The following is a 13867-nucleotide window of genomic DNA, read 5'->3' on the forward strand; positions in this document are numbered from 1 at the left end:
GCGGACTCCGTGCTGGAGTGCTTTCAAGATAGCAGCGCTACAGCCAGGTCTTTGAGCCTATCCATGGCTCGCCACCAACACCAGTTTACCTTTCACCCCTTCAGTGGCCACGACAAGGGCTACCAAATGTGTCCTTTTCCACCCAGCCTTTTCCTGCCTGCGGTTCCACAAATCATGTGGAACTGCCAGCCAGAGGTCGACCCAGTCCACCACGTCCCTTGCAGCTGCCGCCGCTAAGCCCCTTTTGTTTGCCCTCATGCCAGCACTGACACCCAGTGTCCGACAGGATTTGCCACCACGTGTCCCACTGGCTGTCCATGACATTGGTTAAGTGGGTTCTTCAAATCATCCAGATTCCCCTTTCTGGAAACAATCTCTCATGCAACCTTCTCACGCCCAGCTGACGGAGGACCATCTCACCTTACTCCATCAGGAATTACTGGCTCTTTTGGCCAAAAGAACTATCGTGGGGGTACCATCATCAGAAGTAGGTTGTGACTGCAATTCCCACTACTTTCTGGTGCTTAAAAAGGATGGGGCCCCTCCATCCTATTCTTGACCTTCGCCTTCTCAACGTCTCCTTTACTCTGGTCTCCGGCGGAGTCCCTAGCTCCTTATCATCTTGCTGGAGCTGCAGACGATCTGACTGGCATTAAAAGCCTTTCTTCCTTCAATCAACAGAAGGCTGGTTCAGGTGTTCATGGACAGCATCGGTGCCATGTGGTTCTACAACAAACAGGACGGATGTGTTTGTGGGCCCTGTGTCAAGAGGCCCGCATCCCTGGGAATGGCTGGAAAGTCGTGCATTTTCCTGGTAGTTCAGCAACTGATTGGCTCTCTGAACACCAGAGCAGACAAAATCAACCATCGTTCTCTAGCAGATCACCTATGGTGTCTCCACCCGGAGGTGGTGCAAGGTCTGTTCTGCGATTGGGGAGAACCTTGGTTAGATATGTTTGCCACCACTGAGAGTGTGCCATGTCAACAGTTCTGCTAGCTGGACTTTCCAAGGCAACTGTCAGTCGGAGACACTTTTCATCTCGAGTGGAGCTCAAGCCTCCTCGAAGTCTTTCCGCCAATACCACTCCTGATCAGAGTTCTCAAGATCAGGAACGAGCAGTCTGAAGTGATCCTTGAGCTCTAGTTTGGGCAGAGTCTTGCACCTGAAGCTCAGCACGTTCACCTTCATGTGTGGACTTTGAACACACACAAGACACCACACACACCCCCCCCCACACACACACACACACACAAACACACACACACCCTCCTCGCCCCCACCTGAAACATGTTTGTCACATGGTGTGCATCCAGAAGCATTGATCACTCTTTCTGCGGCCTTATCCCAAGTTTTATTGTTTGCTGTGTCTCTGGCCTTGCAGGGCTCTTCTCTGGGCATGGTCAAAGATTACTTGTCTGCCATATTGCTGCACCAGCCTTCTTTATTCAAGTCACCTTTTGTGACTCATTTCCTCAAGGGACTAGAACACACGTTCCCTCCCAGGCCATTCAGCTTGCCCCTCTGGTATCTAAACCTGGTCTTTTCTCATGTGCACGCGTTTCTATTCGTTGCACACCTGTCCACTCCATTTATTGACCATAAGGATGCCTTTTGTGGTGGCCATAATATCAGCCAAAAAGGGTCAGTGTCCTGAAGTACTTTCTGTTCAACCTCCCTACCTTCCTTTCTACCCAGACAAACTAGATCTGATAACCCAGGCTTCCTTCCAAAGGTAGTGTCAAAATATTGCCTGACATGGGTTATTATTATGTTTTTTTTTGGTTGCTACGCTTCACCCTTCTAAAGAAGGAATGGCGAGAAATGACGGAGTAGACTGCAATTTTGTGATTGAATTCATTTGTGTGTTCACTGTTGTTTATCTGATAGAGACTTCTACCTGTAGGTTCTTTACCTTAGAATTTTTTGTGGGCTTCAGACTGGATCTGGAAATCTCAAGCAGTACCCTTGTGTGCTGACAGATGGTACATTCAAAGTGTTGTGCTATCAGAATGAATGAAGTTAAAATGCAGAAGTTGATGATAGTAAATATGCAACAATAAAACGTTTTAGCCAGGTGTAGATGCTTTTGCCTTTCAAGAGGGGCATGGTGTAGTTCGGTCTCAAACTGCGGAACAGGAGTATCGAATTCCACAGTTTTTTGGTGTGTAGACTGAAATCCACAGTTTTTTGGTGTGTAGACTGATGTAATTAAGACACTGCTGGTCATGATAGAAACAAGGGTCTGTATTTTAACTGCAGGAGGGTGGCGATACGTAGTGGAAACATGTTTTGCCCTCTATAAGAATGGTGGGATTGCGTCTATTTATTGACGTCGTGCTGAGGAGCGTAAAGGGACGGGGATTAGGAAATATTCTCCAAAGGGGCAGCCCGAAGAAGATTCTGGGCGGACGTAGGTAGGGACGAGTAGTCATTATCAGTAGACTGAGAAGCCCCTGTGGAAGGAGCGCTGACCATAAAGAACAAGGCTGTGGGCTTAATTCGTGTATTTCTCTGATCACCGCTCAGTTGTGTTCTTCGGGGTTCCAGTGGGTAAGCGACCAGTAGCAAATAGGTTTTGTAGAAAAATATATAGGTTTCATTACCTTGAAACTGTATGATAGCGGAAAATAAAGGCTACTGGGGAGAGTTATAAGGGAAGTTCCTGTAATCGGGGTTTCCAAAACGTTAAAATGTTTCAAATAAAATGTATTTGGCAGTCTATTAAAGCTATTTTGGACAAACGTAATTTGTTATCCTGAAGAAAGAAATCCATTTCAAACTAAAAAGTTATTAAGGGCCAGGTGTATCCTAGGCTTTATCTAATCAATTTCAACTTTGTTCCGTCCAATTAAAAAGGCCATAAAAGTACAAACAACAAAAATACTTGATAATAAAGCATCCATTTGTGGTATAAAAACTAAGATCAGTTTCAAAACATTATCAAATTACAATTAAAAATGCATATACCAAACATTTAAAAGGCATATCAAATGTATAAAAACCTTGAATCACATCTTATGGCCCATCAGTTTCGTAATCATTTAAAGTGCATATTTTTTTCCCCTATAGATAGTGCTATTAATAAATAATTTAACACTGCGGTACAGGTTTCCATGGGCAGTAAACACTGCAGGTGAAACAGCCCATCTTTATGCGAGGAAACCCGGACGTAAAAACCTCCGTCTTATTGAATGATATAAAGAACAGAACAACATACAATGTACGGTGGGTTGTTCCGATACCCCATCACAGGGACACAGTGGTAAGGACGCGTGCCATGTTTAGCCACCGCGAAGGCAAGAAGATGAGGGACCAGATTTAGCCTTAATCGGGTAAGATAGCCTATGCTCATGCTTACTCATGCATGTTAAGCCTGGCTCTAGGGCACAGGATGGGGTCATCTGCATGAATCTTATTGCAGAGGACTTGTTTAAACTCTTGCTATCCTTAGTTCCTCACTGTCAGACCGATATATCTCCGTCACCTCCACCTTAAGATTTACAGTAATCTGTTCTCTTTATTATAAAGGGGCCGTTTTATATAGGCCATCCATGGAAGTGACGCTCTATTATCTAATTTCAGGCAATCGGCCAAGACTCGTCTGGAGAAAAACAGCCTGGGGGCTGCGCCATATTTTTACCCATAAATAAAGGTGCCATGTTTACGTTATCCTCAACATATCCCACCCCCAGTTCATTATGGGTAATGAAGCTGGCCGTAGATCTAGAAACGGCTAAAACCCTACAAAAAAAACATTTTCCACGGCCTGCTACTTTGTGTCCCAGAATATCCCACACTCCAGCTGCAGGAGTCCCCACTCTTGGACACTTGTAGTATACAGCTGGACTAAGTCTCGAACCGACCTCTGCCCTAGTCTTTTCGAGAACCTACATATGGCATCACCCATGACCCTCAGGGATACTCACTTGTCCCATTTCCTATTCGAGTCAAAAAGTATACCTAAATAGTTGAACGTCTGTTTTTTTAAAATATGTTTTCCACCCATATAGAAGGCCTTATGCTTATTCTTTATGGGGCCATAAGACATGGTGAAGGACTTTTGGTCATTGACATAAAGCTTAGGTCCCATCATAACATTTTTAAAACCTTTCAAATTTGTTTTCAAAGCCAGCAGCTGTCCATGCAACAAAACCGCCTCATCCATGTATAATAATACCGGCATTGGTTGACCACCTATCTTGGGAACGTCTTCCGTACACCCAGTTAATAATACCTTATCTAGAGCAGTGATGTAAAACAGGAACAACAAAGGTACTGATCCTTGCCTAACCTCCCTACCTGCACCAATGGGGACTGAAGTGACCATCACTAGTTAGCGCACTCTACTGGTGCTGTCCTGATGAAGACGCCTTAGTAGATCATGTAAATTCATGTCTATACTAGCAAGTTCCATCATTTCCCATAAGATTTCTCTATCAACCATGTCAAACGCGCTGGAAAGATCCATAAAGGCCAGATGCAGGACACGACATTTAGCAGCCAAATACTTTTCCAGTGTAAGTGAAATATTCAGCGCCCGCTCAGCAGTTCCTAATCCAGGCCGAAAACCATATTGCACAGGACTGAAAAAATTATTTTCCTCGGCCCACACTTCAAGTTTATCGAGAATAACCCGAGCCAGAATCTACATAGATGAAACGAACAAGAGAACGGGATGATAACATGAGGGCAAGTTCTGATTCTCAAAAATAGGTACAATAACTTATTCCATCCAAGAGTAGATCAGGTCTGCCTTAATAGCAGCCCTCAACACATTCATAATCAGAGGGTCCCAGAGATCCATATGTGACGTAAACAGGTCACCTGGGCCGCCATCTAGGCCAGGTGCCTTGCCTGGGAAGCATTCCTAATTGCATTTACGACCGAGGCTAAATCCTTAAGGTCAGCCACCCAGCTATCATCTCGCTCCCAGTCACATGCTGTTACAACCCTATTTCCTTTATTTTCAGTTGTAATTATTGTCATGAAATAATAAAGCCAGTCTTCAGAGATATGACACGTGATTTCACTGGCTTCACGGTCAGCAAAGAAAGGGCGATTTACAGTGCTCCAAAACAACCTCTTATCTTTTAATTAATCAGCTTTACGTAAATCATCCTAAACTCTCATTCTAATTTCAGCCTTTCTCTGCTTAAGAGCTTGTTTATATCTAGCTCTCGCTAATCTAGCACTTTCCATATCCCGGGGTGGGGTATTTGTAGCGCCTTGAGTGCACGCAGTGCAGTCGCTTGAAAACCGAGGGCGAAGCGGCCGTTCCTTGGGGGGTTCATTGCTACTTAACCCTCGTGAAACTGCCTTACACAAGTCTCCAAAACTGTTTAAGATGGACATGGGGGTCATCTAAAAGAGAGAGGCAACCCAAAACATCTTTGCTGTTTTACAAGATCAGGCTTTTCATAAATTCTGGGGGATTGAACCCCCTTATTTACAGAATAGGAGACTGGAACCAATTGCAGCTCTGACAAACTCAACCCCCTGGGACGCGAGTGAGAGGGAAATGGGGTAATGCTCACTAAAGGGAAGAGTGAGGACTTCAAAGCGTGACAACAACCGGGCAGGGTCTTTAGACAATGAAACAGAATCAATTGTTGAGCCCCTTCCCCTACCTGTAAGGGTTGGGAGACTCTGCTTATTGTTGCCTAGAACATGTGAGGAAAATATTAAATTCAGGGATATGACCAGATAATTCAGGGCCTCGCCGTATCCTGTGTGCACAAAATGGCTAATTTTTCTGTCCAAGATATCTGTAATCCCACAAGCTCGCCACCCATCCAAAGTGCATTGTTGAAACCACCTCCCCAAATAACAGAACAAGGAGCTTTGCCTATAGTAATATATTGTACAATCTTCCCGCCTAGCTCTTCTTGGATATATATAGGCTGTGAGGCTGAGATATTAAAATAAAAGTTAATTAAAAAACACTGGGCTATGCGGGCAGGTGTAGCTTTAAAATTTGATAACAGGGCCTCAACTCAATAGTGTTGACATTCACTATCCCAACAGAGTTCGATACAAAAACCGCTAAGCCCCCCTTGCCCCTTCTGACTGCCACTGGGGTGGCATTAGAACAGTAAATTCTAAATCCATTTAAAACTATATTCCTCAGTGCCCACGCTTCCTGGCAACAAAGAACATCCCAACTCCCAACAAGGACCAACCACTTTTCATCATTTAACTTAGAGAGACCCCCCTCTTGTCATATTTGATACTAATGCGCTTGAATTATATAAAGAAAATGCTTGACCGTGTGCCATCACCGGTGTTAACATATTAGAATTCTCTCTAAAAAGAGGTTGAACTAGACTGACAGTCATACATACCTGTGCCAATATCTAAATTACTGATAGACCCTGTATGATTTTCAACCTGACTCACTTGAAGGGGCACGAGATGGATATAAGGAACCATCTCTTTCTTTCTTGATGTCTGGCCCACAACCTCTCCCCTGGAGAAGTCAATCATTTACATCAAGATTGCTCAAAACTGGGAACCGATTGGCCAGTGGGAACAGAGGGTTCAGTTTTCTATCTCTAGTGCTTCGATTTGAACTCATTATCTCCCTTACTTGCGGGGCAGGCTGCAAATGTCTATAGAAAAAACTCAACTGCAAGATCAGCATAGGGTCCTGGGCTGGCCAGACTCAGGAGCATGGGGTTAGGAGGTAGAGATGGGCAAGACGAAGAATTTCTGAGTTACAGGACTGAGGTGTCTTCGTGTGGACTGCAAAGGACATAGGAATCTTAGATGGCAGCACAGATGGACTGCTCAAGGGGGAGATGGTAGCTGACAATAAAGCCTCATGAAGGTGGCAGGGATGCCAGTTGAACAAATGGCTCCAATTAAGTGACCTCTGTGACTGATAATGGGATGGGTCTTAGGTAACAGGCTTTTAAGTGGCGAGGTGCCCCTGTGGACACTGGGGATTCCTCTAGATCCTTTTCTGGTGGTTGTGGATTTTATTTAATGTTTTATTCCCTTTTTTTCTTGTTTCTGCTTTAGCACTGGTTCCGAAGGCCAGGGGCAGCTCCTCATCCAGACCGTGAAACTAGCTTTCTCGGTCACCAATAATGTCATCCGCCTGAAGCCACCCTCCAGCGTTGTCTCTCCTCTGGAGCAGTCTCTCACTCAACACGGTATGTAGTTCCCGCCCTGCCGCCCTCCCCTGTCCTGTCTAGTGCACCCCCGCATCTCCCAGCTGTGTACTCCGGACAGTTTGCATCCAGGCAGTCACCTCCTTCTGAGGGCTGTTTTGTTAGTTGCAGTAGATAATTTACTCCTGCTTTGTGAGGAAATTAAGTGTATTATGTAGTGTTGTTATATAGGTTGTTTGACCTCACTGTGTAATACTCATCAAGCCCTTTAAAACCAGTAGGTTTTGTTTGTCAAACCTCCAGCTCGTCCCCTGGGTAGCTGTGGCTCTGTACAGTCAGGCTTTCACAAAGGAACAAGTGGAAAGTATTTAAACAGCACCAAAACAATTGAAGTGCTAATCGAGACAATCAGGAAATTCAACACCAATTTATGGACTGTACTTTTATGTATTTTATGTATTTTTAGACACCATAATGAAAAAGACCCACTGAAGGGTTTCAGAAACATAGAACTTACAAGGTATAGTAAATCAAAGCATTTCACGCAACCGCAAACAAGCATTGGCAGCTTCCACAAATTTACCAATTAGAAACTTTTTTCAGCAAAAAGTTTAGACTAGCTGTAATGCAGTCACTTAGGCACTTTAGGGGACCAACTCCAGCAGGGAGCTAGTCAGAGTGATCTGCAGGGTCCTCAGAAACAGTTACCTCACAGGTGAAACAGTCTTGAAGCAGTTCCAGGCTTTTTTTTTATCCTTTACTGGGCTTTCCTGTGGAAGTGTTCCTGATGCAAGGGCTGAAGGTGCTCAAGGTTTGCAATGGCTTCCTGTGGAGTGGTCCTGATGCAAGGGTGAAAGATGCTGAAGATGCTCAAGGTTTGCAATGGATTCCAGTGGAGTGATCCTGATGCAAGGGTGAAAGATGCTGAAGATGCTCAAGGTTTGCAATGGATTCCTGTGGAGTGGTCCTGATGCAAGGGTGAAAGATGCTGAAGATGCTCAAGGTTTGATATGGATTCCTATGGAGTGGCCCTGATGCAAGGGTGAAAGATGCTGAAGATGCTCAAGGTTTGCAATGGATTCCAATGGAGTGGTCCTGATGCAAGGGATGAAGGATGCTGAAGGTGCTCAAGGTTTGCAATGGATTCCATTGGAGTGGCCCTGATGCAAGGGTGAAAGATGCTCAAGGTTTGCAATGGATTCATGTAGAAGTGTTACTGATGCAAGGGATGAAGGATGCTGAAGATGCTAAAGGTTTGCAATGGATTCCTGTTGAGTGGTCCTGATGCAAGGGTGAAAGATGCTGAAGATGCTCAAGGTTTGCAATGGATTCCTGTTGAGTGGTCCTGATGCAAGGGTGAAAGATGCTGAAGGTGCTCAAGGTTTGCAATGGATTCCTGTGGAGTGGTCCTGATGCAAGGGTGAAAGATGCTGAAGATGCTCAAGGTTTGATATGGATTCCTATTGAGTGGTCCTGATGCAAGGGTGAAGGATGGTTGTAGGAAGTTGGCTCTGTATGTGCTATTTCAAAGTAAGGAATAGCATGCACAGAGTCCAAGGGTTCCCCTTAGAGGTAAAATAGTGGTAAAAATAGATAATACTAATGCTCTATTTTGTGGTAGTGTGGTCGAGCAGTAGGCTTATCCAAGGAGTAGTGTTAAGCATTTGTTGTACATACACATAGACAATAAATGAGGTACACACACTCAGAGACAAATCCAGCCAATAGGTTTTGTTATAGAAAAATATCTTTTCTTAGTTTATTTTAAGAACCACAGGTTCAAATTCTACATGTAATATCTTGTTTGAAATGTATTGCAGGTAAGTACATTAGGAACTTTGAATCATTTCAATTGCATGTATACTTTTCAAGTTATTGACAAATAGCTATTTCAAAAGTGGACACTTAGTGCAATTTTCACAGTTCCTGGGGGAGGTAAGTTTTTGTTAGTTTTACCAGGTAAGTAAGACACTTACAGGGTTCAGTTCTTGGTCCAAGGTAGCCCACCGTTGGGGGTTCAGAGCAACCCCAAAGTCACCACACCAGCAGCTCAGGGCCGGTCAGGTGCAGAGTTCAAAGTGGTGCCCAAAACGCATAGGCTAGAATGGAGAGAAGGGGGTGCCCCGGTTCCGGTCTGCTTGCAGGTAAGTACCCACGTCTTCGGAGGGCAGACCAGGGGGGTTTTGTAGGGCACCGGGGGGGACACAAGCCCACACAGAAATTTCACCCTCAGCAGCGCGGGGGCGGCCGGGTGCAGTGTAGAAACAAGCGTCGGGTTTTCAATGTTAGTCTATGAGAGATCAAGGGATCTCTTCAGCGCTGCAGACAGGCAAGGGGGGGCTTCCTCGGGGAAACCTCCACTTGGGCAAGGGAGAGGGACTCCTGGGGGTCACTTCTGCAGTGAAAGTCCGGTCCTTCAGGTCCTGGGGGCTGCGGGTGCAGGGTCTTTTCCAGGCGTCGGGACTTAGGTTTCAGAGAGTCGCGGTCAGGGGAAGCCTCGGGATTCCCTCTGCAGGCGGCGCTGTGGGGGCTCAGGGGGGACAGGTTTTGGTACTCACAGTCGTAGAGTAATCCGGGGGTCCTCCCTGAGGTGTTGGTTCTCCACCAGCCGAGTCGGGGTCGCCGGGTGCAGTGTTGCAAGTCTCACGCTTCTTGCGGGGAGTTGCAGGGTTCTTTAAAGCTGCTTCTTGAAACAAAGTTGCAGTCTTTTTGGAGCAGGTCCGCTGTCCTCAGGAGTTCCTTGTCGTCGTCGAAGCAGGGCAGTCCTCAGAGGATTCAGAGGTCGCTGGTCCCTTTGGAAGGCGTCGCTGGAGCAGAGTTCTTTGGAAGGCAGGAGACAGGCCGGTGAGTTTCTGGAGCCAAGGCAGTTGTTGTCTTCCTCTGCAGGGGTTTTCAGCTGGGCAGTCCTTCTTCTTGTTGTTGCAGGAATCTCATTTTCTAGGGTTCAGGGTAGCCCTTAAATACTAAATTTAAGGGCGTGTTTAGGTCTGGGGGGTTAGTAGCCAATGGCTACTAGCCCTGAGGGTGGGTACACCCTCTTTGTGCCTCCTCCCAAGGGGAGGGGGTCACAATCCTAACCCTATTGGGGGAATCCTCCATCTGCAAGATGGAGGATTTCTAAAAGTTAGAGTCACCTCAGCTCAGGACACCTTAGGGGCTGTCCTGACTGGCCAGTGACTCCTCCTTGTTGCTTTCTTTGTTCCCTCCAGCCTTGCCGCAAAAAGTGGGGGCCGTGGCCGGAGGAGGCGGGCAACTCCACTAAGCTGGAGTGCCCTGCTGGGCTGTGACAAAGGGGTGAGCCTTTGAGGCTCACCGCCAGGTGTCACAGCTCCTGCCTGGGGGAGGTGTTAGCATCTCCACCCAGTGCAGGCTTTGTTACTGGCCTCAGAGTGACAAAGGCACTCTCCCCATGGGGCCAGCAACATGTCTCTAGTGTGGCAGGCTGCTGGAACTAGTCAGCCTACACAGACAGTCGGTTAAGTTTCAGGGGGCACCTCTAAGGTGCCCTCTGGGGTGTATTTTGCAATAAAATGTACACTGGCATCAGTGTGCATTTATTGTGCTGAGAAGTTTGATACCAAACTTCCCAGTTTTCCGTGTAGCCATTATGGTGCTGTGGAGTTCGTGTTTGACAGACTCCCAGACCATATACTCTTATGGCTACCCTGCACTTACAATGTCTAAGGTTTTGTTTAGACACTGTAGGGGTACCATGCTCATGCACTGGTACCCTCACCTATGGTATAGTGCACCCTGCCTTAGGGCTGTAAGGCCTGCTAGAGGGGTGTCTTACCTATACTGCATAGGCAGTGAGAGGCTGGCATGGCACCCTGAGGGGAGTGCCATGTCGACTTACTCGTTTTGTCCTCACTAGCACACACAAGCTGGCAAGCAGTGTGTCTGTGCTGAGTGAGAGGTCTCCAGGGTGGCATAAGACATGCTGCAGCCCTTAGAGACCTTCCTTGGCATCAGGGCCCTTGGTTCTAGAAGTACCAGTTACAAGGGACTTATCTGGATGCCAGGGTCTGCCAATTGTGGATACAAAAGTACAGGTTAGGGAAAGAACACTGGTGCTGGGGCCTGGTTAGCAGGCCTCAGCACACTTTCAATTGTAAACATAGCATCAGCAAAGGCAAAAAGTCAGGGGGCAACCATGCCAAGGAGGCATTTCCTTACACAACCCCCCCCCCAAACGAAAGAGGATGAGACTAACCTTTCCCAAGAGAGTCTTCATTTTCTAAGTGGAAGAACCTGGAAAGGCCATCTGCATTGGCATGGGCAGTCCCAGGTCTGTGTTCCACTATAAAGTCCATTCCCTGTAGGGAGATGGACCACCTCAACAGTTTAGGATTTTCACCTTTCATTTGCATCAGCCATTTGAGAGGTCTGTGGTCAGTTTGAACTAGGAAGTGAGTCCCAAAGAGGTATGGTCTCAGCTTCTTCAGGGACCAAACCACTGCAAAGGCCTCCCTCTCAATGGCACTCCAACGCTGCTCCCTGGGGAGTAACCTCCTGCTAATGAAAGCAACAGGCTGGTCAAGGCCATCATCATTTGTTTGGGACAAAACTGCCCCTATCCCATGTTCAGAGGCATCTGTCTGCACAATGAACTGCTTAGAATAATCTGGAGCTTTTAGAACTGGTGCTGAGCACATTGCTTGTTTCAGGGTGTCAAAGGCCTGTTGGCATTCCACAGTCCAGTTCACTTTCTTGGGCATTTTCTTGGAGGTGAGTTCAGTGAGGGCTGTCACAATGGATCCATATCCCTTCACAAACCTCCTGTAATACCCAGTCAAGCCAAGGAATGCCCTGACTTGAGTCTGGGTTTTTGGAGCTACCCAGTCCAGAATAGTCTGGATCTTGGGTTGGAGTGGCTGAACTTGGCCTCCACCTACAAGGTGTCCCAAGTAAACCACAGTTCCCTGCCCTATCTGGCATTTGGATGCCTTGATAGAGAGGCCTGCAGATTGCAGGGCCTTCAAAACCTTCTTCAGGTGGACCAGGTGATCCTGCCAGGTGGAGCTAAAGACAGCAATATCATCAAGATAAGCTGCACTAAAGGACTCCAAACCAGCAAGGACTTGATTCACCAACCTTTGGAAGGTGGCAGGGGCATTCTTTAAACCAAAGGGCATAACAGTGAACTGATAATGCCCATCAGGTGTGGAGAATGCTGTTTTCTCTTTTGCTCCAGGTGCCATTTTTATTTGCCAGTACCCTGCTGTCAAGTCAAAGGTACTTAAGAATTTGGCAGCACCTAATTTGTCTATGAGCTCATCAGCTCTTGGAATTGGATGAGCATCTGTCTTGGTGACAGAATTGAGCCCTCTGTAGTCCACACAAAACCTCATCTCTTTCTTTCCATCTTTGGTGTGAGGTTTGGGGACTAAGACCACTGGGCTAGCCCAGGGGCTGTCAGAGCGCTCAATTACTCCCAATTCCAGCATCTTGTGGACTTCCACCTTGATGCTTTCCTTAACATGGTCAGACTGTCTAAAAATTTTGTTCTTGACAGGCATGCTGTCTCCTGTGTCCACATCATGGGTACACAGGTGTGTCTGACCAGGGGTTAAGGAGAAGAGTTCAGGAAACTGTTGTAGGACTCTCCTACAATCAGCTTGCTGTTGGCCAGAGAGGGTGTCTGAGTAGATCACTCCATCTACTGAGCCATCTTTTGGGTCTGATGACAGAAGATCAGGGAGAGGTTCACTCTCTGCCTCCTGATCCTCATCTGTTACCATCAACAGATTCACATCAGCCCTGTCATGGAAGAGCTTAAGGCGGTTCACATGGATCACCCTCTTGGGGCTCCTGCTTGTGCCCAGGTCCACCAGGTAGGTGACCTGACTCTTCCTTTCTAGCACTGGGTAAGGGCCACTCCATTTGTCCTGGAGTGCCCTGGGAGCCACAGGCTCCAGAACCCAGACTTTCTGTCCTGGTTGGAACTCAACCAGTGCAGCCTTTTGGTCATACCAAAACTTCTGGAGCTGTTGGCTGGCCTCAAGGTTTTTGGTTGCCTTTTCCATGTACTCTGCCATTCTAGAGCGAAGGCCAAGTACATAGTCCACTATGTCTTGTTTAGGCTCATGAAGAGGTCTCTCCCAGCCTTCTTTAACAAGAGCAAGTGGTCCCCTTACAGGGTGGCCAAACAGAAGTTCAAAGGGTGAGAATCCTACTCCCTTCTGTGGCACCTCTCTGTAAGCAAAAAGCAGACATGGCAAGAGGACATCCCATCTCCTTTTGAGTTTTTCTGGGAGCCCCATGATCATGCCTTTTAATGTCTTGTTGAATCTCTCAACTAAGCCATTAGTTTGTGGATGGTATGGTGTAGTGAATTTGTAAGTCACTCCACACTCATTCCACATGTGTTTTAGGTATGCTGACATGAAGTTGGTACCTCTGTCAGACACCACCTCCTTAGGGAAACCCACTCTGGTAAAGATACCAATGAGGGCCTTGGCTACTGCAGGGGCAGTAGTCGACCTAAGGGGAATAGCTTCAGGATACCTAGTAGCATGATCCACTACTACTAGGATGTACATATTTCCTGAGGCTGTGGGAGGTTCCAGTGGACCAACTATGTCCACACCCACTCTTTCAAAGGGGACCCCCACCACTGGAAGTGGAATGAGGGGGGCCTTTGGGTGCCCACCTGTCTTACCACTGGATTGACAGGTGGGGCAGGAGAGGCAAAACTCCTTAACCTTCTGGGACATATTGGGCCAGTAGAAGTGGTTGACTAACCTCTCCCACG

At 46.9% G+C, this 13867-nt stretch overlaps 1 protein-coding gene across 3 annotated transcripts in view; it reads left to right on the top strand.

The window, feature by feature from the left end:
• NUP188 (nucleoporin 188) overlaps nt 1-13867 on the top strand; it is a 642545-nt gene that overhangs the window by 487326 nt on the left and 141352 nt on the right. For all 3 annotated transcript variants that reach the window (XM_069237029.1, XM_069237030.1, XM_069237031.1), the window contains exon 24: nt 7022-7155. In XM_069237029.1, the coding sequence (XP_069093130.1) occupies nt 7022-7155 (134 nt within the window). The remainder of the gene's footprint in view (nt 1-7021; nt 7156-13867) is intronic.

Source organism: Pleurodeles waltl, chromosome 6 (genome assembly GCF_031143425.1).
Source record: "Pleurodeles waltl isolate 20211129_DDA chromosome 6, aPleWal1.hap1.20221129, whole genome shotgun sequence".
In the NCBI taxonomy this organism is placed as follows: domain Eukaryota; kingdom Metazoa; phylum Chordata; class Amphibia; order Caudata; family Salamandridae; genus Pleurodeles; species Pleurodeles waltl.